Source organism: Nothobranchius furzeri, chromosome 2 (assembly GCF_043380555.1).
Source record: "Nothobranchius furzeri strain GRZ-AD chromosome 2, NfurGRZ-RIMD1, whole genome shotgun sequence".
NCBI lineage: Eukaryota > Metazoa > Chordata > Actinopteri > Cyprinodontiformes > Nothobranchiidae > Nothobranchius > Nothobranchius furzeri.
Window position 1 is genome coordinate 19,675,300 of NC_091742.1, and position 23,447 is coordinate 19,698,746.

Genomic DNA, 23,447 nt, shown 5'->3' on the forward strand with positions numbered 1-23,447 from the left:
TGAATGTGAAATTGAATTGTTCGTATTTTGCCTGACGAACATTAAAGTGACTGCATTTGTTCTGGTGTGCGCAAACAGGTTTATGAACACACACACACACACACACACACACACACACACACACACACACACACACACACACACACACACACACACACACATATATATATATATATATATATATATATATATATACAGATATATATATATATATATATATATATATATATATATATACAGATATATATATATATATATATATATATATATATATATATATATAGAGAGAGAGAGAGAGAGAGAGAGAGAGAGTATATATACATACGTACATACATACATGATACATATATAGGAATTCCTTGAAACATATCGTAGGCCTCCGGAGTTTTGAAAGTCATTATTTTATCATGAGTGAAGGGTCCAGTGCTTTCTATTGAATAGGAATAAATATCTACCCAGCAAGTTTGTGGAAATAACACAGATGAATCGGACCAATGTTTGTCGTTGTCCCAGAGCTCATACGGGCTTTTGATAACTTCAATTTTGTCTTCAATGTTTATTTTAAGCTTTTCTCTAAACCTCCTCCTCTCTTTAGATGTTAAAGTTTTTATATATTGGGGGTTTCTCGCAAACTTTCATGAAAGTGTAAGTCGCGTATTGATAGCAGTGTTTTTTTCCATACAGCCACAATATATATATATATATATATATATATATATATATATATATATATATATATATATATATATATATATATATATATATGGCAAGAGCCTCCTTTAGGGGTTTTAGTGTATTAGTTAAAGCGTATGCCATTCATCTTGTGTTGCCATGTCCTGAAGCTGGTTTTACTCCTGGTGTTAAACATAATTTATTTTGCCAATTGAACCAGATTTAGTTTTTTTAATATATTTTAATTTTATTGATTATTTTCTGCAAACTACTTTGTGTCTCTTAAGATCTTTGAATTTGGTCAAGCTGCATTTGATTTGATTTACTCTGCTCACCTCACTATCACACTGGATAAATGAAGTTTAAAAAAATCCTTATATTTTAAACTGTTGACGAGTTGAAAACTAGCTAGCTAAAAAAAGATGGTACTGGTGGAGGTTTAAAGCAGTCACCTGTGACATGAAGGTCACATTCTCAACTGTAGCATGAAAACAGCCATGCTTTGCCTGTAACTCGGAGAAAATGGGAGTTAGTGACCTACTTCCAGGAGAGACGGGTTTCAGATCCAAGACTAGCTCCAGGAGGAGTAGTGGGGCCTGATGATGCACTTAGTTTCCATCAAGGCTTGTCAGGCTTGTCACAAAACCTGAAAACTTGCAGATGATACAGGAAAACGCACGAATGTAGCCAAAAATGTGTTTGGGGGTATTTTTCATGAGGAAATAACAATATCACAGGGTACAGAGCTAATATAAAAAGTGAATTTTCCATAATAGGGCCCAATATCAATGGCTTAGTGGTATGAATGTTCACTCTGGGGCTTCAAATCCACAGTTGGGTCATACCCAAAAGTTTAAAAATGGGACCCAATGCTTCACTGCTTGACACTCAGCAATAAGGGTTAGATTGGGGGATTAAACCACCAAATAGTTCCCGAGTGCAGCCACTGCTGCAGCTCATCCCTCCCTACGGGGATGGGTCAAATGTGGAGACTTTATGGAAATTTATTGAGTCAGGTCTGGAAACCAGATGCTTTCTTTTTTACTCTCATTGCATCAACGTCATATAGAACTGGGAATGCCATGCTTTACATACTAAAACAAACAGAACTGTTATAATTCATCCTCTGAGCAGCATGTGACCTGGCAGAGGAAAAGCTAGTGTGGTGTTGCTCATTAGTCTACACCATACTAGTTACACGTATTTGAAGTGGGATTCTGTGAAAAAGTTATGAATAATTAATATCTTGCCTTGTGCAGATTTAAACTCGTGTTTGGAGGAAGAGATTAGATCTGACAAGAGAGACAACAGACTAGCCACAACACAAATAGGTACAATTTAAAAAATATATTATAGCAGTTTGTTCAAACACTATTTTAGAAACATCCACAATGTCGTCCTGTTTTCGTTAGTTTCTGTTGCAGGATGTTTCTAAAATTCCAACCAGATGTACCACAGCTACGTAGCTTGTCCTCTAATTTCTGCAGCTACTAACCATTTTATTTGTTAAAAACCCCACAATGGGAATGTTAACCATGAAATGGCTATCTATCCAAAGAGTTTTGAAAAAGCCATGTGGAGTTATTTGGTACTAGAAGATGTTTCACCTCTCTTCAGTTCTGATGACGGAGTGGGAGTTCCTTATAAGTTGCTGTGGAACAATACAAATAACAGGGCTGACAAAAGGAGTGGAAACAAATACTTTCCTGATAAACTAGGGCTGGGCGATAGAACGAGAAGTTATGTTCGTGCATCTTCAGCCTGCTGCTGCTGGTGACAGGCCACATGGCTGGTTAAACAGAGCACGGCAGAGCGAATGACGTCATAGTCAATAAGTGAACAAACTGTTCATCCATGTGGGCGTAGTTTGGCTAGCATTGTAGCTGTGAAGCTAATGATGTGAGCGAAGCTTTTGACAAAGTCGGGAAGACAACCGATCTGTTTGAGCTCATGAACCAGCTTCACCTGCTGGAGCAGCAGGACGTACTTTATAATCCCAGATGAGTGCAATGTAACAGAATGAAATGACTGTTTTCCAACTAAAAGCCATTTCTCCCCCTCTCCTCTCACACAGAACTAATCTGCATGAGATATTGCCTCAAGGTCTCATGCATTTGCTCTAAACTGCTTCCTTTCCAGCCCAAGAATGAAGAACTCTCTCCTTTTAATAAATCAAAGAACTCTATTTTTACTAAAGCTAATCAAACAAAGTGTTAGTCAATAATAAGATGTGACCAGTCTGTGAAATCAAAATATTAATTACTTTATTGTAATCCTATAGAATATAATAAGTAATATGCCTTTAAATTTTTCCACTAGGACTGATCTCACGTAGTGTTAAGACATGACACATTGCTTTTACTGATCCAATCAGAATCTGCCAGATCTGACGGAGGCGTGGTTTTGGTGGTGCTTGGTAAATGTGTCATCTTTTCATTCGACCATAAACCAAAACATCCGAAGTATAAAACTATGCCCACGTCATCTTTAATGCCAGTTCAAAGCGTTCTAGAGAAGTGTCGGAGTGGCCAATCCGTAACTCTCCTCTTCAGCCGAAAGTACCAACGACATGCTGGATAAACCTGTTGCCATTCCACCTGCTGCAACGGTTCCTTTCAGAATAAAAGCTGAACTCACTGACCTTCTGGGTCCATCTGACGCTGTCAACCAACTGTCGCTTTTTACCTGGAGAAAATCCAAAGTCTAGTCTATCGAACTGCTGGCGCTGTTTCATCGGCTCCAGCACCGAAAGGGGGTTCGAGGACCTGGCATTCTGGATCTGTACAGAGGTCTCATTCTAACGGTATGTGTGGAGCGACAACATGGCGCCGAATGTGTTTATGAATCTCCTAATCAAAGCTTAGAACGAAAGACATCACCTTCATTCCCACCAGAACTAATCGTTTCTCTAGATTTGCTGGTTCTGAACAACATTCCACACTACACCATTCTCCGTCTCACTTCACCTTAGTTACACCATACGTTTAGTGTTAAAGTTAGTCTAGTTTTAATTTGTTTAGTAATAAATCTTTAAACTTTTAAAACTTGACTCTCTCTTCTGTTGTCTCTCAGTCAATAAGAAGTGTTACATAATCCCTGCAATAAAAAGTTCCAGTCTTCTGGTTAAAAGTATCCACAGATCCATAGGATTGATTTCATATTTACTATGGAATCTCATGTCTTATGGCTCATTAAATAACATGTAAAATAAACCATTACAGAATGGTGAGCGAGTTTGAAACAGATTTACTTTAAGTATCCTTCATGTTACATTTATTTCACTTTTGCAAAAGTCTGGAACTCCCAAACCACGGGACTCACTAGTGGGAGGTGAGATATTTTCAAAAATCATATTAGGGAAGAAACAGTTTTGACATTTGAGATTGACGTATTTTTGGGGGGCAGCAGTCATCCACGATTAAACACTTGCACAATAAAAACAGACACAATCTAAAAAAAATGAAAAGCAGTTTTGACAGCTTAGATTTATGATTTTAAACACATTTTCATTTGCATATATAGAAACTTGCCAATAATAAAATGAGTGAAAAAGAACTTTCTAGATCAATGTGCAATTCCTGACATTATTTTCATAAAGAACAAAAGTAGACAGAATATTTACCACTCTGATAATATAATGCATCTGACATTTGTCAAACCATGTCCAGCAATGAACCATAAAACACATGACCATGGTTATTTCTCAGAAAACACTCAAAAAGGAATAAAGCAGCAAAGAGTCCTTTTCTCATCCATACATTTTCATTGTATACTTACATAATAAACACAGCTACTGTGATAATAAGAGACACTGTGTGTTTTTGTGTTTTAACAAGCTGGATGAAGTTCCCACAGTTGCACCCGCAGACCCGAGAACACAATAATCAGGTACAACCAATAGGCCTCAAAAAGGTAATTTTTATATCGTTTTTCTTTCCCTGTGAAAAAGTTGGTACTATTCCAGCTATTCCAACAAACAATGAGACTAAAACTGGGACACTTGATATCTTCCAACAAGTATAATCCTAAAATCATCACAGCTGAAAGCAGATGAAACTTGGTCTCCAAACTGAAACTGATACAGAAAACTGAAATTTTCTGTTGTAGTTCCAACAGATCGGTCCTCTAACACCTTAAGCCAGTCCCTCCTGAATGTGTCTCCCTTTACAGCAGGTGTTGGGCTCATGTGTCCAGTCTTTGGCTCTCCTTTGTGTTTGTTCTCTGGCTGAGGGGTAGTTCTTCTTGATTGATGCTTCCTCCGTTCCTAACCTTGTCTCGACGGACCTGTGAAGTCCCGTTGCTGCCCTTTGATGAGACGGTCTGGCCTCTAAACAGCTGTGCTCGCTGTTGACATAGACCAATCTTACTGAGGAGGATGAATATGTCTCCTCTGAAAGCCTTGGTGAAGATAGCATAAAGGAATGGATTAGCACAGGAATTGAGCGGGTAAAAGAGCACCAATAAAATCTTGGAGTTGGAGACAGTTATGAGGGGCCGGTCCAGTACAGCTGACATGGCGTAGAAGGAAATCGGGGCCATGCATAGGAAGTCTGTGAAGATGAGAATTGCCATGCGCTTGGCGATGTTGGTGTCCTTGGATCCGGAATGGTAGTGAGGGTTGTCAACTGCGCAGTAGATTTTGAAGTAGCAAGCGCAAATAACGAAAAAAGCAAAAATGTTCAGCAGCAACACCAACAAGATGTAGACCTGAGCTGCTGTGGACTGAGTATCCATTGGGAGACAGATGCTGACCTTCTGATAACTGCTCACACCAACCAGTGGGAGCAAGGCCAGGAGGAGGCAGAAGATCCAGCCACCCAACATGACGGCTGCAGCATGGTGTAGACGCAGCTTCTGATCAAGACGCATGGCGAAGGTGATGGCATACCACCTCTCTAGTGTGATCACTGTCAGTGTGTACACAGACAACTCGCTGGCAAAGACTGTGAAAAACCCAGCAAGTCCACATCCAGGACCTGTCTGCCAGTCTATGGCATGATTGAAGTACTCAGACTGAGTGTGGATGTCCACCGAGGCGATGAGCAGCAAGTAAACCCCCATGCACAGATCTGCAAAGGCCAGGTGGCACATGAGGAAGCGGGAGACTGAAAGTTTATAGTGGCTGGTGAGCAGCACCAGGAGCACCACCATGTTTCCCAAAACAGCCATCAAACTCACAAACCACACAGACACTCGCAGAAAACCGAAGCCCATTATGTCCTCGCATGGATTGAATTCATCAGGCGCTGGCGAACATCTCACCTCCTCTCCTTCCTCGCACATCACGTAGTCATAACGACTGTCAAAGTCCTGGCTGTTGTCCTCCTCTAGGTTCTTGAGGGTCTCTCCAAACCCCACTTCCTCTTCTTGTTTGCCCTCAAAGAAGGTGTGGTGGTGGAGGCTGCCATGGAAGTCTCCTGTCCTCCAGACATGCTGGGACTCTCTGTGACCTTTGCTGCTCTGCTCCAGGTCTGGAGGTGTTTCTACAGCACCGTCACCCTGAAGGGACAGCATGTGAAGAGGCCCCACAGAGCGCTTGCGATGCTGGTCATAGAACGCAGTAAGGTTACAGATGATGTACTCTAAAAAGCTGCAAAACACAGACAAGTTCAATTAGACTGAGTCATATATGTGGTGTTTTTTAGATGACTTTAAAGGTGTGGCTCACTGAAAAAAACATTTTTTAAATCATTATTTCTGATTATAATCGATCACTTTGAGTTTTTAAAGCAGGCTGAAGGGAAAACAGTCTCCCTCACCTATCTTCTGCATTAGCCTGAAACTCTAGGATTAAAAAATCCTGACAGATGTTTGTCACACTGTCACGTAACATTCATGGACTCACCCTCACCCTTCTTGACTCAGGACGGGGGGCGGCTGTTGCTGGTTTAGCATCCAGGAAACAACAGAGAATGTCTCAGCTGGTAGAAGCTAACAGTTAGCATTAGCAACTTCACCACACAGCAGAACTCCTTCAGGGTCATCCTCTCACAGTGAGCTCAACTCTGATCTAACTCACTGCTAGTTCTTATAACAGGCTCAACAGAGCTTTTTCCAGAGAACGACTTACAAGGTGTAAATTCCTGCTCAGGATATTAGCCAGAAACTGGGTGTTGGTGCCCCGCGAGAAAGAGTGGCTAACATTAACAGGCATGAGTCAGTCAATGAGACATTTGGGGTTGTGAATCATGATTCGCGAGTCAGTAAAGGGATTCTCGAGTAATTCGCACATCACTAGTTAATACCATGTTCCTACTAGAGACTAATGCATGTGTTTCGATACAACAAGTGTTCCACACCTTTAAAAACACACCAGACTGCAAAGCTCATTAGCAATAATAGTACAATTAAATCATTTATTCAATCAGATGAAGCGATGGAATTTTTATATTTGCAGGCGTCATTGGTCTGACTCAAAATTTTTCCTACAATAACTTAAGTGGCACTTATTAGGTCAGCGCTGTCAGAAATGAAAGGTAGACTTATCAAAGCGTGGATTCAAACCCTGCCAAAGTCCACACTGCCCTCACTCTCTATAGTGGCTCTCTAAATACTTCCAAACACCCCTCACACTTCTGAAAATGCCACCACTTCACGTACATTTCCAACCCTTTCAGTTAAGAAAGAAGTAATAGAGAACACACCCCCGTTTCTTTTTGAGATTTTTGAAGCCACAGCAGTGGCTGGGGTAGGTCAGGTTTGCAATGGTCAGGTGTTTGAAGGTTTTGATGGGAGGCAGCTTCTTAAGGGCCCAGGTATCGCGTGCCTTCAGCTCCCGCAGAGAGTCCATGCCTGTAGAGGGCAGGGATGTGATCCCAGTCTGGGACACGTCTCTGAAAGACCAACAAGAAATGAGAAGAATTGAAGAAAGTACATTATAAGGTGCGAGACGCTTAAAAACAAAGTACAGGAGAGGTTACAATACATACGTATATCTAAAAAGACCTGGACATGACCAATCATCGATCAGTTCATTGTAGGAAAAGCAGCTGATTTTATTTTATGTGATGGTTGTAGATCAGTGTTTGTACTTGGGTGTAAATTACTAGTTTGGTAACAATATAATACAATATTATGTAAGTATGTAACCTTGATTTAACCAGTAAAAAACCCTTGAGATGAAAAATCTCATTTACAAGAGCGTCCTGGTCGAGTCAGGCAGCAGCTCAACCAGCAACAATAATCAACACTCTTACAGAAAACAGTTCCCAGATCATTAAAAGAAAAGGACATTTAGATAATCAGTAAAACAACCAACAGAGTCAGTAACAGAAATCAAATATCAAGGCATTCATATCAATATTGTTCGATGTTGGATTGTAATTCGATGTTTGCTGATGTCTCAAATAAAGTCACATTACCATTTCTATTTCATTTGATCGATGTGAAACAATATCACAAGTTATTGAACACCATCGCTGCCCATGGGAGAGACCATTTCTTCACTGACTGCTTGCCACGATGCTGCTAGCGTCATCATTTAACACGATTGGTGATGCGCAGGAAGAAGTGAAAAACAGCATGTCAGCAGAACTTCAAAATAAAGCTATTTTCTTCAAAAAGGCTGTTTGAGAAACAGTTATTTTAATCTATTTTTGTATTTTGGAGCAACGACCTCACAATCAATGTGGACAAAATAATCAATGTAGACGTAGATCAATCTATCATAACATTCCTAGTTTGTGCAACTCAAACAAAACTCAAAGTCTTAAAGCTTGATACACAATTTAAAAAAATCCCAATTTGTGACCAGTATGTCTTCATCACATGCTTTTCACACCAACCTACAGTGACTCAGAGGGGCAATCACTACACTGACTGTACCCTTCTCTAATGATTGCCTCCCTAGATTGTTATCATTTCATTGTGTTTATTTCTAACTTCTAATTTTTGCTTATTTATTTTTTCTTACACCAAGAACCGCAGCGATTTCCTAATGTTGTGATTCTCGCACACGTGGCAATAAACCCTTCTGATCCTGATGGTGGTCCCTTCCCTTTCCTTCCCTCCCTCCCACTGTGGTGGCCATGGACAGCTCCTTTACACATCCAAGACGTAAAACAGAACGCTGGCGTAGGTCATTCATTCCCTAACCCAAACCCTAACAAATGCAATGCAATAATTGGTATGTGTTCAACACTTGTGCAATACCGGATGTGTCCCTTACGCTGCACAGTTCTGGAAACCCAAGTTTCCTTTTTATTAATTGTACAATAATAGATCATTGCCTTTATTTTTTTTTTCTTCCTTTCCTCTAAGTGTATGTTCTGCTGTAACGAGTGAATTTACCCACTGTGGGATAAATCAAGTCTACTCTATTCTATTCTATTCTATTCTATTCTATTCTATTCTATTCTATTCTATTCTATATTCTAACACTGTCAGTTTTTCTCTGATCAAACTTTGAGGACCAGAGGCTTGAATAAAACCAGCCAGTCTTGTCAAACTAGCCAGGCTGGTTCTGTAGCTGCTGATAACAGGAAGCTGTTTCGTCCTACTGTCCATCACCCAGTGCTTACTTGGGATGTGAACCTGTACTGTGGTGATGATTTGCTGTTTTATAGAAACTCCCATAAACTGGCATTGCGTAATATGAATCTGATGACATTACAAGGATGTATATAATACTACATCAAGGATGTACTCACATTTTTTAAAATGTTTTAGATTCAAACGAAACAAAGATTGAATTGTGTTTCCTGTGATTGAACCAGCGTGGGATTCAATCCTCCATAGTTACAAACGAGACACCAATCAGAAAGCTAATCGTGTGCAGTTTTCTGGATTCCAAAGCTTCCAAACATGTTCCTTGCATGCTAGTATAATACTCAGCACAATGTTTTTTTTTCCCGACTGAAAGAAAAGCACTGTAGTCACGACATGGCTGTCTCAGGTCTGGAGTTCAAAGCCACACTACAGGCCTAGAAGAGAAGGCTAGACATGATGAGACCAGAGAGCTCCTAGATGGATTAAACAGCACCTTCCATCTGTTTCCTAGTATGAAGCCCTCAGTCCTCCATCTTTAAGTAATTATATGTTTTATTTCTCGAGCCATCATGCCTAAAGGCAGGCCAGGCTCTCTGGGACTTGGGCTTGCAGGGGGTTGATAAATGAACCAACAACTTGTGTAATCCCATTATCAGGACATTCCTGTGTTCAGAACTGGAAACTGTCTCCTCACAGGGACAAAGCAGAGTCCAAGCTTTTCTAACCCGCTAATTGATTTATTAATTCGATCAAAAATAAACCAGTGAGTCAATTCCATTTCTGCTAAGAGCTTGTCCTGTTTGTCTTCTTCGCACACCCCCACTTCTCTGTCCTCCACTCTCTTTTCCTCTCGAGGGGGCTCATTGTGTAAGGCCGCATGGATTCTAAGAGTGTTAAGTCTGATTTTGTCATTTCCAGATGTTTAGCTCATGACCTCATGGAAGTGACTTAATTCAGGGCATGTTTCTGAGTGGAACAGAGGTATATACTGTAAAAAAAAAACCTGTGCACAACAAACCCCAAGGCACCAAACAGCCACTAAAACAGCAACCACGTAAACAGGCTTGGTGTCAAGGGTCGTTTAATGTAAAGAAAAAGCAAAAAGAACAACCGCGTCAGAGAGAAGTCTGGAGTTTGTTCACTGCAGCCTAGCACATGATACGTATCGGATATCCTGGTCACAGCATCACAGCTCTAGAGGAATAATCTTTACTTTATCCTGTCCTGCAGACACGAATGAGGATATTGTTGAAATTCATCGTAACCTGACACAGTGTGAATAATTACCAGACCAGGGCCTAAAAATATTGACCTATCCTCATTAAATGGATTGCTGCACCTGGTACAAGAAGTGAAAAATGGAAAAGCTAACGAATGACTGGCTTATATGGTAAGAAAATTAAAGTACAAACAGGACACAAGTCGAGGCGTCGTTAACAGGTTGGAGGATCAGTGCTCTTAAGCTCACTGATTAAAAGAATGTCCTGTAGATCTTTTTTCTACTCCAACTATCACAAATTAAACACATTCTCCAGTGCATGGTGTTTCCAGGAAAACACTGGGCATGACTTTGTTGTGAGTTAAATGAAGCAATGGTAAATCTGTAAGATGTAGACGTTGTTGATTTGTTTACCAGATGCTTTTATCCAAAGAGTCTTAACGTTTTAACCTGACATGCATGGCTTTGGTGGGTGGGAGGAAATCAGAGTTCCTGCAGAAACCCCATGCATGCATGGTGAGAATATTCTATACACAGAAAGGCTACAGCTGGGACTTGAACCTGCAACCTTTTGTTGTGTAAAAAAACTGTGCTACCTGCTGCGCCCACACGCAGCATCTCGCTGTATGTGACAAAATATGTTGAAGTACCCAGAATTTTTATAAAATGTACGCTGACATGTAACATTCTACTGCGTTTCTCTTTTTCTTTGCTCTAATCTGCAGAAAAAAAATGACATAAGTAAATGTTGTTCATTAGCTTTGAGTGGTGCCCCCCCAGGAAATATTCACAGGGATGGCCAGAGAAGATTTTGGGGTGAGACCCTATGCACAACATACAAACCAAGCATTAAAAAACACAAATAAATTACAATAAAGACCTAAAATCTTGAATAAATCAAAAATAAAACCAGACTTTTTTCTGCCTCTTCTGTCTTTTATGGTTTTTTGGGTGAATGTAATATTTAAATATTGTAATATTAGGACTCTGACACACAGCCCTTCAGCTTCCTGGATTTATTTTTGATTTTCCTCAGCCTGCACCTCCAAAGCAGTTTACAGATTTTTCTCTTACAAAATTTTCAACTCCCAGCACATGTGGAAAGTTCAAGCAAAATAAAATTAATGACAATATGGTTAAAAAAAAAGCTGTGAACAAACTAACGTAACAGATTGCCTGTTGACGAAAACCAATGACCAAGACTGAATGAGACTGTTTGATGGCAGTTTGTCGTAATTTTTAAACAAAATCTAAAAACTTATTTTCATGTAACTTTGATTAATACATAATTTGTTCCACCTCAAGCCATGAAAATTATTTATTAGGTTTTTGTAGTTAGTTCCACACCCAGCAGACAAAAAAAAGGTTTTGATATTCTCACTTACAGAAGCATGGGGCCACTGATGGTTCCTGCAAAAGCCTTGGTATCCATCCTGGTCAAAAACTTGTTCCTGTGAAGGTCACTGGACAAAAAAAGGCACAAATACAAGTTCTCTTAAGAGAAAATACACTGTGCACATTTCTGTCGGACTTGCAGAGGGAAGGCATAATATTTTCACAAGCCTCATCACTGCACATTCCTGTGTTTATTTTCTCTTATTACAGGAGGTGGAAAACGACAGAAAAGGTCTCACTTACTGCATGTTGTTGATTCAAATTAGACAGCATGAAGGTGTACCGCTTAAACATGGCGCACCCTCACACACATCTCCCCCCAAATCCCTTAAATCTAATGAGAATAATAGACCTGCGAGGGGTGTGTTTGTCTTGGTCCAGCTGAGCTGGGATCAGTTCACTTCTCAGAGGAAATCAGACGCCAAAACAAACACCCGTGTGGTAAAACTCACTAGTAACAGCTCATGTCTTAAACTAGCCTAATGAAGCCATCGCTCTGAGTTTAGGCGATGTAAAAAGGAAGAGAGACGTCTTAATTCAATTTGATCAATACCTCATATCCTAAACATCCATGGTTCTGGAGTAGATTATGATAAACAAGAAAGTTTTTACCCCTGCATTCATCTCATTGACTCCTAATCTACACCTTTAAGACACAAAAGAAAGACATTTTTGAAATTTAAAGTCATTTTCAGGAACTCCTAAACCAGACATCCTGTTATTTCATGTTACTAATCAAAATTTGGACTGAGACATTCTTAGTACACACGAGACAACCCAAAGAGAAGCGACTGGGATCCCTTTGCTTTTGTAGCGTAATTTGGGGCGAGGAAATACACATCCCAGACGTCAGAAAGGGTTTAATATGGGCAAAACAATGTTTAATATCCTTTTGGAGAAGAAAGAGGATACCCAAAAGTACTAAAGCTTCAAATTAAAGACAAACTTAAGATGAGTTAAGTTTGCTGCAGACAAAAAAATACGAGTTATTTAAAGTTTTGTCCCATCTGCTTTGTCTCAACTTTCATGGACTTAAAGCTGGGGTACGTAAGTAACTTAAAAATGCCTAAAGCCTGGTTTATGCTTCTACGTCAGCTCCGCAAGGGACAGACAAGCACGGATTGACGGAAGCGTTTTGCTCTTTTACTTCTCTGTCTCCTGGAGAGTGTTGCAAAGCAATTGCCCGGCAGGACCACAGATGGCGTAGCGCTGTTCTGTGGTATCATGTCATGTATCCGGTCCAAGATCGTTTGTTTATATTGTGTTTTTTGTGTATATATGAGACTTTTAACACGGACATATTTGTCTCTCATTCTCCCACCGCTTCATGCGCTCCCCACCTCTAAACCCACGTTTCCTGTCATTTCCGTCCACAAATAAAACGCTTGCTGTGCATCTTTTCACTCCTCCAGTCACGGGAGGATGAAACGTTCATATTTTAAGAGTTGTTTCGCGAGGTATTCTTCAAGCTTCTCCGTGTCTGCCGCTAGTTAAACTCGGCTCTCTTTGCAATGGTGGCGCTGTAAACAACAGCGGCATCCTGACCAATCACAAGCTTGCGTAATCTGTCTCATTTGACGGATGTTTAAAAAAGTGGGCTCAACTCAATACGCACTTGCGTGCCTGCCGGATCCCTACGCAAGGACGGATAATGGTGTTGCGTGTGCTCCACACTGACGCAGACGGAGAAGCATAAATCAGGCTTAAATCTGATCCTGTTCTGTTCCATAAAGGGATGCAATGATTCCACTTTTTCCCAAACCGATACGATACTGGTACTTGGATCTGAGTACTCGCCGATACCGATTACCGATACCGATACTTCTACCACACAAAAAAATGCTATGAATTGGAATACAGGCTTTATTTTCTTCTCTGCTTTCAACAGGAAAAGCGTATGAGGTAGATAAAAAGTAAAATATGTGAATAGAAATTAGGGGTTGTATCAACTAGTTGACTTCACTGCTCTGTAGTGACTTTTTATGCCTTTCATCGACTAGTCGCTGTCATGTGATAATGACCGACAAGATGCAGTCCTTGGAAAAGACAGCAGGTGACGAACTCCTGCCCGTCGGGAGGCGACGCGCTGTGCCAGAGCGTCGGTACTGACACCCGCCGTAAAACAGACATTTGACCGAATTGTGACATTTACCCTCTTGCAATTTAACCTTCCCCTCACCCCCATCCTCACCTTAACCAGCTTGCACATGCAAAGCTCTGATTGTTGACGCGCTCCAGACATCTGCGTCCTGAACACGACCACAGTAACATTATCAAATTAGGTGTCGCCACCTCAAAAACAAATTGAACATGCGATCGTTCATGTCGGCTCATTTCCTTTTATGTTTTCTGTCTTTTATTTGTGCCTGATGCGTTTCGCTGCTGTGGAGCGGGGCGCATCACCTGTTTTGTCCTCCGGTGACGTCAACTCACTGATGCGGCCGGCGCACAGCTCGCACTCCGCTGTTTTTGCGGTCGGTAGATCTTTTAGAAGGGCAGTTCAAAGGTAACTCATAAGGTGAATATATATGAACCCAGGTAGCAGTTTTTCTTTAGGACTGAGAGGAGATGCAGGAAGATTATAAACAGACAGGACAGAAAAATAGTCAAATAAAAACAAGTGTGTTTTTGTACCTGGTGGTTGCAACAAACAGACACCATTGAAGGTAATCAGAAGTGAGGAACAGAAAATGAAATAATTATTTTAATGTTTAGAGCAGCAGCAACTCTGAGAGGCTGCAGGCGCATCAGTGAGTTTGCAGCCGCTGTGCTGGGGGAAGGGAGGGAGGGCTGAAGCAAGATGCAGAAACTACCGTTGTTAAAAGAAATGTTTTTAACTTAGAAAATGTCGTGCCCCCCCCCCCCCCCCCTCATGCGTTGGAAAAAAACCTTTGGTCACCCATTGTCAGTTATAGCCGCTTCAGATGTATGACGTCATCAACGATTAGTCAAAGTCGACTCGATTTTCATTACTTGACAGTCGAATTTAAAAAAAATTAAGTCATGCAGCTCCTAACAGAAATTAGCACACAACTAAAATATTAGGTGAAAAGAAATGACAAGTTACAGTGAAGCCAACTGCGTTGGCATCGGCTCCTGGTTTCGGTTAACTTTGACCGATACTTATACCAGTATCGGTATCTGCACCAATACCAATATCGGTGTCAGTGCAGATACCGATACTGGTATTGGTGCACTCCTAAAAAGTATAAGTTATTCTTTCATCATTTATATTTCCCCCAAGTCCTTTCCCTGGCTCCCAGGAAGAACAGAGCCTCCAGAACAAAAGCAGTAAGTTCAAATTGAATAATGATGATACTTTTCCTGACTATGAAACACCGCACACTCCATAAACAACCATACTGTTACTGTTAAGGTAATTAAAAACCACTCACTAACAAGAGAAAAAAACGTAGCTGTAAAATAAGTTGGAGTGAGATCTACTGATCAAGTCTTGTTCTTTTCACTTTTGACAAAAAGCTTTTATAGTTTTATTTGATGAAAAACCAAATATCAGTGACAGGACGGATACCTACACATGGTCTAGCTTTGTCCCGTTGAAGGCATGATGCTGGATCTCTCTGAAGCCATTTCCATACAACATTCTGCAGTAAAAAGAAAGAAAATTAATAAATGTGCAGATATACGACTAACTTCTGCTTTGTTCCCACTTCATATTGATATTTCATTTGTTTGTGTCAGAAAATTAACACTCTGAGGAGTCAGGGTGTTGAGGCATTTACTCTGAGAGGTCAGGAAGTTCCCAGTGGGTGGTGTGTTTTACCTCCAGAGGGATCCTGTTTCATACCCTCAGCTATAATAAATATTAGGGGCCGATAACTCTAGTCACAGACAGTAGAACATCAGATCCAGGTGAAGCAGTGTGGCTTTCATCCGGGTCACGGAACAGTGAACCAGATTTTTTTTCTTGACGAGATGATGAGGGGGAGTTATGGGAACTTGGCTCTCCAGTTTACATGGTCTCCAAGGAATCCTGTAGGGGTGCTACCAGGGTAGGGCCTCTTGTTTGGGGTGTTCATGAACAAGACCTCTAGGAGTTGTGAAACCTCAGGGTCTCATTTCTGCTTCTTATAAATGGTTTAGTTCTGAGGGTGTCTGCAAGCCAAACTCTTCCTGTACCGGTCGGGCTCTGTTCCAACTATCTCCAATGGTTACAGGATTTGGAACAAGAAGAACAGAGATCTTTTATGATGGGCTAAAGTTTCCTCCATAGGGTACTCCCAATAAAGTGAGATGCTCCATGGAAAAGGAGGGAACGCTGCTCCTCCTCATCAAAAGGAGTCAGCTGAGGTGATCTGAGTAATCCAGGATGATTCTGTGTATCCTCTCTAACCAGGGAACACATTGAGTGTCACTGGGAAATGGAACGTGTCTGTGTTCATCCTGGATATATTGCATCTATGACCCACCTTGGATAAGAAGAGAAAAACAGAAGGGTAGATCTTTGTGTGATTTTGTGTCTTTTACTTCAAATATTTAGTTCACTCCCAAAGCCAACAGCACACAGAAACACGCCAGTTTTTTTCTGTTTGTGTGAAGTTCCATGGAGGTCAAAGCGGGGACATGTTTTCAAAATGAGACCACGTTGAATGTTTTTCATAGGGACTAATTTGGGGGTTTTAGATGTATTCAGAGATAAAAGATGATGTTAGAAAGAAATGTTGCAACACTTCTGGAGCCCTTATCTTAACTTCATACAGATTTTGTCAGGATTTCCCTTTTAGACATTTATTTAAAGAATGCACAAGTGCATTTAACTCACACTGTCAGCACTTCACTCGTGATGCCACGGAAGGAGTTGGCTGGGATTTCTGTGATGTAGGGATGATCAACAATTTCCCTGTGAAGAAAAGTGTGATAAAATGTTTTTACATTTTATGATACAAAAATAAATCTGATTTAAAAAACCTATCAGGTTGGAGCAAAAGATAAAGAAATAAATCTGTAAATGTGGACCCCCCCCCCCCCACACACCCACACACACACACACACTTTTTTATGCTTTCAACTTAAAAAAATGTGTTGAAAAATTACACCCAAAAATGCTCCATACTCTATGAAATGAAATGTTGAATATTCTAAGTTATGTCAACTGGTTCCACTAAACCTAATGATTCTTAAATGTAAAAAGTAATGGAGAGTCCTGATCAAAAGTTTAAGACCACTTAAAAAAGGGCCAAACATCCTATTATGCATGGTTGGATCCTAACATGGTTCCAAGTAAAACTTCAATATGCAACAAGAAGAAATGAGAGTGAGACAAAAACATTTTCTGAGCACCAATTTTTTGAAAAGAACGCGTGAACAAGCTAATTTACAGATGATCAAAGGTCTAAACAGAATCTGTAGCCTTCCCCCAAAACAGGAATCAGAGTTCCAAACATGAACTCAGTTATTAGTAGCTCCAAAGTTATTGTTGGTCACTTTAAAAATTGGTTTGCGGCCAGTGTTCATTTTGTTGACTAAATATTTGGGACTAAAAAAGCAGTATTAAGAGCAACGTATTCCTCCGGTGTCTGTGAGGGAGCACAGTGTTGGGTAGCGTTCCTCCTACAATTTGATTTGTTCATGAACGTCACATGCCTACTGGGTGCGCCCCTCCCCCATAGTTGTTCTGTCTTGCGGAGGAGCTAATTTCTGTTTCATCTGTGTGAAACATGCATTGGGAAAAAAAAGAACAGCTCCACTCCAACCACGACTCGGCTCCCACTGTTCACGTTTATGAGCCGTTCAAGAGAATCGGTTCATTCGTGAACGTCTTATCTCCAAAAGTTATGTCTAAAGGGACAAAATGTCCGTGAATGTGAGTAAAAGCAGTACATGTGGTGATCTGAGAAGCATGGTGAGTACACATACAGGGTTTTTCTACTGGCTACTGACCCGCCATGATTTTGAATATACCGTGCTGTATTCTGATACATTTTTGACCAAGAGATCAGCTAACTAATAGGCTAACAAATGGAGGAAAGACACCTCGGTAGCACATGAACACTGGAACACATCTTGTTAGTTCCTGATGATATATCTCCTAGGCAACCGGGGTGGGACCAAGGCATCAAGGTGAGTTTTGTTGATATTGAGAAACACCCAAAGTGAGTCCTATCATCTTCTTCTTTATACTGTAAGACTGGTGGGGCGGCACCCTAGCGCCCCCTATGGAAGGGCCGTCACTGATCTAAACTGTGTAGAAAATAATAATATTCATCAAGCACATTTGATTTATCTAAGTGTTCCAGGTCTACTTACATATTTCTGAAGTATAGGTTGTTAAAGATCAGTTTATACTTTTTGCAAATGCGTGGATATGAGGAACCTGCTTATTCCAATTTGTGTCTCAGGTGAGTGCCGGTGTTCCGACTATCCGTGCTCCCCTCGAAATGTGCTACTTTGGGGAAATGTGCATGCACAGCACGTGCGAAGGCCGATTATTGCGTCACAGGCTGTTTACAAGCCGAGACGCGCTACCTGTGGAAGTTTACGTTTAATCTCGTCACTTATCTAGTTACTTTCAACTCGTCGAAGGTCACAGTAAGTATTTCTTTACGTTGTTTTATTAAATTACTGCTTGCTGTATGTTTACCTGACAGTTAGCTTGTAAATGGCTTCTAAAGTATCGTTATTATACTGTAAACAAGAAATTTCTCCCATTGTTTACAGTCATTCTGAAAGAGTCCCAAAGTCCAAAAGTTTTATATTATACATATAATACATTTTTCATAGTTGTATAATAATCTCCAAAATTATACATTCAAACAAATAGCTATAAATATTGGGGGAAAAGCATATTTGTTCTATGCGGATTCATTTGTCTAATAAAGGATTAGGTAGAGAAAAAGCATGGTAAGAACTAACGTCTTACAAATCTCCATTTTTATGAATCACTCTCTCGACATGGGTGAAAGTAGCGGGTAAATCGTCATTGTTCTGAGAATAGTCAAATGTTTTTAGCAACTAAGGGGTTAATTTTTACGAAATGACTAAACTGCTTCTTACACTATCCACTTTTTTTCATAAAATAAATTAACAGTAGCTATAGATTTTCAGTAAACCTGGACATACTGAATCAGCTGCTGAAATGCACGTTGGTAGGAAAATTCGACGAGGAAGCACAGATAGTCAGAACACCGGCTTCACATCTGTAGCAGCTGTGTGGGGCATCAGCATGGAGATTCCTCTTTCCCTCATGTCCTCAGTCACTTCTGATGTACCTTCCGCTTCCGGGCGGTAACAAGATGGCGCCTGTGCTTGGCTTAGCCGCAGTCACCGGTCATTTTTTCAAACTTTTCTCCACTAACCTCCTCTTTTCCACCTTGCTCGTGTCTGCAATCCTCTTCAGTAGTGTCACTGCTACCATCTCCTACTGATCGCCAGACTCTTTTTTCCTTCTGTTCGTTCACAACTGCCCAAGATGCACCAAGGACGTACCTCCCTGTTTGTTTATCTGAGTGGCGCACTGGCCCGGAGCCAAAAGACAATTCCAATCATGGCGTTTCCAGCTATGTTTATCCGGTCCCGGGATAATGTCGGAGGAAAAGAGGTAAACGAGCAGGAATCCAGGTGAGAATATGACTTCTCTTAAAGCGTGGTTTATCTAGTAAACATCGGCATGCTCTTCTAGCTTCTTGTCCTTTGTTTGGCGACTTGAGCGCCACTTCCGCATTCCCGCCAGGCCGCGTTGCGGCGCAGCTTCTCCGTCCAAGTTTTGTAAGGTCAGTTTATCCTCATTCCTCAGTGGTTCCTCCTCCGATTCCCTCCATAAGTGGTTTTTATAAACACCGTGGATCTAACCCTGCTAATTTACATCCACTAACTCCAGCTGTTTCTGTAGTTTCTGATTCCTCCACCTCACTCAGCATGGCTCCATTAAATACCTGCTCTGTTAACAATAAGTCCTTCCTGCTCAATGATCTAATTCTCTCTAAAAACCTGGATTTTCAGTTTCTGACTGAAATTTGGCAGCAAACATCTGATTATTCTGGTCTGATTGAACTCGGCCCGAGTGGTTATTCTTTTCTTGGCCAGCCCCGGGGTTCTGGTCATGGTGGAGGCCTAGCTGTTGTTTTCAGAGACCATCATCCATGTAGCTCTACAACCTCTGGTCACTTTGCTTCCTTTGAACTGCAGCTGATTAAAGTCGGGCGTAAGGACCCGCTCTACTGTGTTGTGGTCTATCGTCCACCTGGTCCAAACAGTTCTTTCCTTCAGGAGTTTAGTGACTTTCTATCCTCCACTGTGAAGCTGTCCAGACTGGTGATTGTTGATGTTTTTAACATCCACGTTGATGATCCCTCTGATCACTTTGCCATGAATTTCTCCAGCCTTATGGACTCCTTCAGCTTTACCCAGCATGTTTCTGGCCCCACGCACACCAGCGGGCACACTCTAGACCTTGGCTGTACCCTGGGTCTAAATGCTGACAGTGTTTGTCCTGAGGACGTTTATATTTCAGATCACCATTGCATTTTCTTTAACTTGTCAGTTTCTGCATCCCCACCTCCTGCTCGCCGTATGGTTAGTTCTCGTTTTCTTAATGAGAGCACAGCTAGCAATTTTTCTGCTGCTTTTGATCCACCCTGTTCTTCTGATAACGACCCAGATTCCTTAACTTCTCAGTTTAACGAGCACTGCCTCTCCATTCTGGACAACATCTGTCCTGTCAGAACCAGATCAGTTCCTTCAGTGAACCCTACTCCCTGGTTTAATTACTTTTTCACACAGGGCAATGTAGGTTTGGATTTTGTTCTCTCCCTGAATAATAAAAACCATCATTTCAAAACTGCATTTTGTGTTTACTTGTGTTATCTTTGACTAATGGTTAAATATGTTTGATGATCAGAAACATTTTGTGTGACAAACATGCAAAAGAATAAGAAATCAGGAAGGGGGCAAATAGTTTTTCACACCACTGTACATTTCAGCAGCCAGGAACCAGTCGGCACAACTTGGATAAGACAATTCAACATTTCTTAAAGTGCTCTTTTAAAATAGTCTTTGCAACCTTTTAAGCAATTGTGTTTTTGTTTTAATATGTCACACTTACAGAATGAAGTTCATGTCATTTGAGTGGATGTTGCTCAAAGCAGGGAAGACAGTCAAGCCAGTATTAAAAATACCCCTGAATAAGATGAAGTGGAATAATATGTATTTTAAAATTAGGTCAACATGAAAACACAAAAATAGTATTTAAAAAATACTTACAAGTATTTGAGGTTTGGGAGGTGTTTAAAAGCTTCTGGGTCAACATAGCTCAGACGTTTTGTGTTTCGGATCTCTCTGCAACACAAACAGCTTTCAGCAAAAATAAACTTTGTTATTTGAAGTAACTTCCATGAGTTTTCAGTCCTACACAGAGTGCAGAATCTTTAGAGAACAGAAACAGAGCGCAATAACACCCTGGGATTCCTTTAAAGGATGCTTGACACGGATGTGAAAGATTCAATAGTCTGCTGAAAAATATGAAACTGTCCTGTTTTACCGGAAAAAGATTATTTCTGCAGCCATGTTTAATAATTCACGTGTAATACTGATCAAAGAGGGTTTTCATCAGATGAGCGCTGTTTACTTTTCTCATAAGCATATTTTAGTAGAAATGATCTGTACAGCCAAAACCAACCCTGCTGTCACCCTAAGAGCATAGAGAAAGATAGAAAATATTTCGGCCACTAGGATGCAGTGGCAGGTATTTGTAATGTTAGAATTTGCAAATTCTACGGCGTTCGGTTTAAAACATAACAGGAGGGATGCTTGGCATGTGTTTGGGGTGTAAGAGCTGACTATGATGGAAATTCAGTTCATGAGGGTGAAAGTAGAGAAAAATTAAATCCTTGAGGGAAAATACAAATCAACTGAGCAACAACCAATCAATCAATCAGATTTATTTATAAAGCGCTTTTCAAACAAAGTGCTACTCAAAGTGCTTTAAAAAATGACCCCAGATTCCCATAACAGGTTAAAAACATGAACAGACATATGCAAGCACTCACACACACACACACACACACACACACACACACACACACACACACACACACAAGTAAAAATTATATTTGGCCCAGTCCAGATCCAACAACAACAACAATAATAATAATAACACAAAGAATAATCCTAACAATTTAAGTTACGATTGAAACGACAGTGATTTCTCATGAGTTACCATAAAGTTGAATAACATAGAGTTCACAGTTTAAGGAGACTGCAGGACTGATTTTTGTCAGATGCTGGCAGAGTTAGGTTGTTTACTGGTGATTAAAAACTCACTCACTCACTCACTCACTCACTCACTCACTCACTCACTCACTCACTCACTCACTCACACCAATCTTTGCATTTTCTCTGTATGATTGCAGAGAGCTGGTGCCTACTTCCAGGATTCACCAGGTGACAGACAGAGGACCCGCTGACAGGTCTCCAGTCCATCACAGAGACGAACAATTAGTCACACACTCATCCAGTGCATGCAATAATTAGCAGAGTAATATGAAGCTGACCCAATGAACTTAAGTAATTTAATAATGAATAATTTTAGGTGATTTCTATGTATCAGTCACAGCTCTGACATAAAAGCAGAGAAGAGCTGCTACAGAAGCCCAGATGTCTAAAAAGGGATTCGATGTTTTAAAAATGTTTTAGAGGTAAAAGCTGGAACTCGAACCGTGTGGAAAAGTACACCATAAAGCCGACAGGGGTCATAAAAAGATTCCTTTTTACATGTTTCTTACATCGTCTTTGTGTTTCATTCTGCCTCTTGTTCCAGCTTTTGAAAACCAACACAAGACACTTGTGTTTAGAACAAAAATTTGCTTCTTAAAAAGAACTCCTAGAATACTTTGCCTCAACAAAATGGAGCAGTGAAACCGGATGGAAAATCTTTCATACACCACAGTTTTAAAAAATGACCTGGTTGCAGTGTATCACTGGTAAAATAACCAGCCAATGACAAAGATTAACCAGAAATCCTGCATTCCTACATCTGCAAAAGAAAACTAAGGATTCATAAAATTGGTGGTTTAAATTGACGGTGGCACACTCCAGACTTCCCCCAACTGCCTCTGGATTCCAGATTCTAGTGCTGATCCACAGCTGCTGTCTGCCTGGAGCAGCCAGCAGGAAGCAGAACATTAATTCACGTCTGACCCTGAAGGAAACCTGGGAGGGATGCCATTATCTTAGGTACGGCCCCACATGGCACCAATCAAATGGATATAGCCCCCAGAGATCCAAAGTAAAACCTTAGAACACAGAAACAACCCTCAGCAGTTTAAATGGGCAGATAATATTATTATCGTTTCTCCTCTAAAAGATATTTAAGAAAAGCCCCAAAAAAGAAAAACATCCATTGTTTGAGTGTGTAAGTTAAAATGTTGAGAAACCCGTTTTGACTTGCTGAAGAGTCTCAGTGCAGCCAGGATTGCTGCCATCTTAAAACTTCTCTAATCTCCAAATATTTTTACCAGTACATACATAATGCTATAAATGTCACATTATGTAGTCATTTATTTGGGTATATGTTCATTTATAAATGTCGCTATAAATGTCAGAATTGTCTTGCTGCACTCTGAAAGAGACAATGTGTGGTTTTTATCATTAATCTATGGAAATATCGATCGAAATGTGAATTAAATGATGAAAAATATTGGTGGCTTCATAACATGTA

The 23,447-nt window shown here is 40.5% G+C and overlaps 1 protein-coding gene across 1 annotated transcript in view; it reads right to left on the reverse strand.

Annotated features, from left to right (window-relative positions):
• Positions 1-3,877: 3,877 nt before the first annotated feature.
• tshr (thyroid stimulating hormone receptor) overlaps positions 3,878-23,447 on the reverse strand; it is a 44,941-nt gene continuing 25,371 nt past the window's right edge. Inside the window, exons 4-10 of the mRNA XM_015948233.3 lie at positions 20,993-21,067; positions 20,835-20,909; positions 16,557-16,634; positions 15,310-15,378; positions 11,764-11,841; positions 7,317-7,505; positions 3,878-6,262 (exon numbers count right to left, since the gene is read on the reverse strand). Coding sequence (XP_015803719.1) covers positions 4,855-6,262; positions 7,317-7,505; positions 11,764-11,841; positions 15,310-15,378; positions 16,557-16,634; positions 20,835-20,909; positions 20,993-21,067 — 1,972 coding nt within the window. The 3' untranslated portion in view covers positions 3,878-4,854. The remainder of the gene's footprint in view (positions 6,263-7,316; positions 7,506-11,763; positions 11,842-15,309; positions 15,379-16,556; positions 16,635-20,834; positions 20,910-20,992; positions 21,068-23,447) is intronic.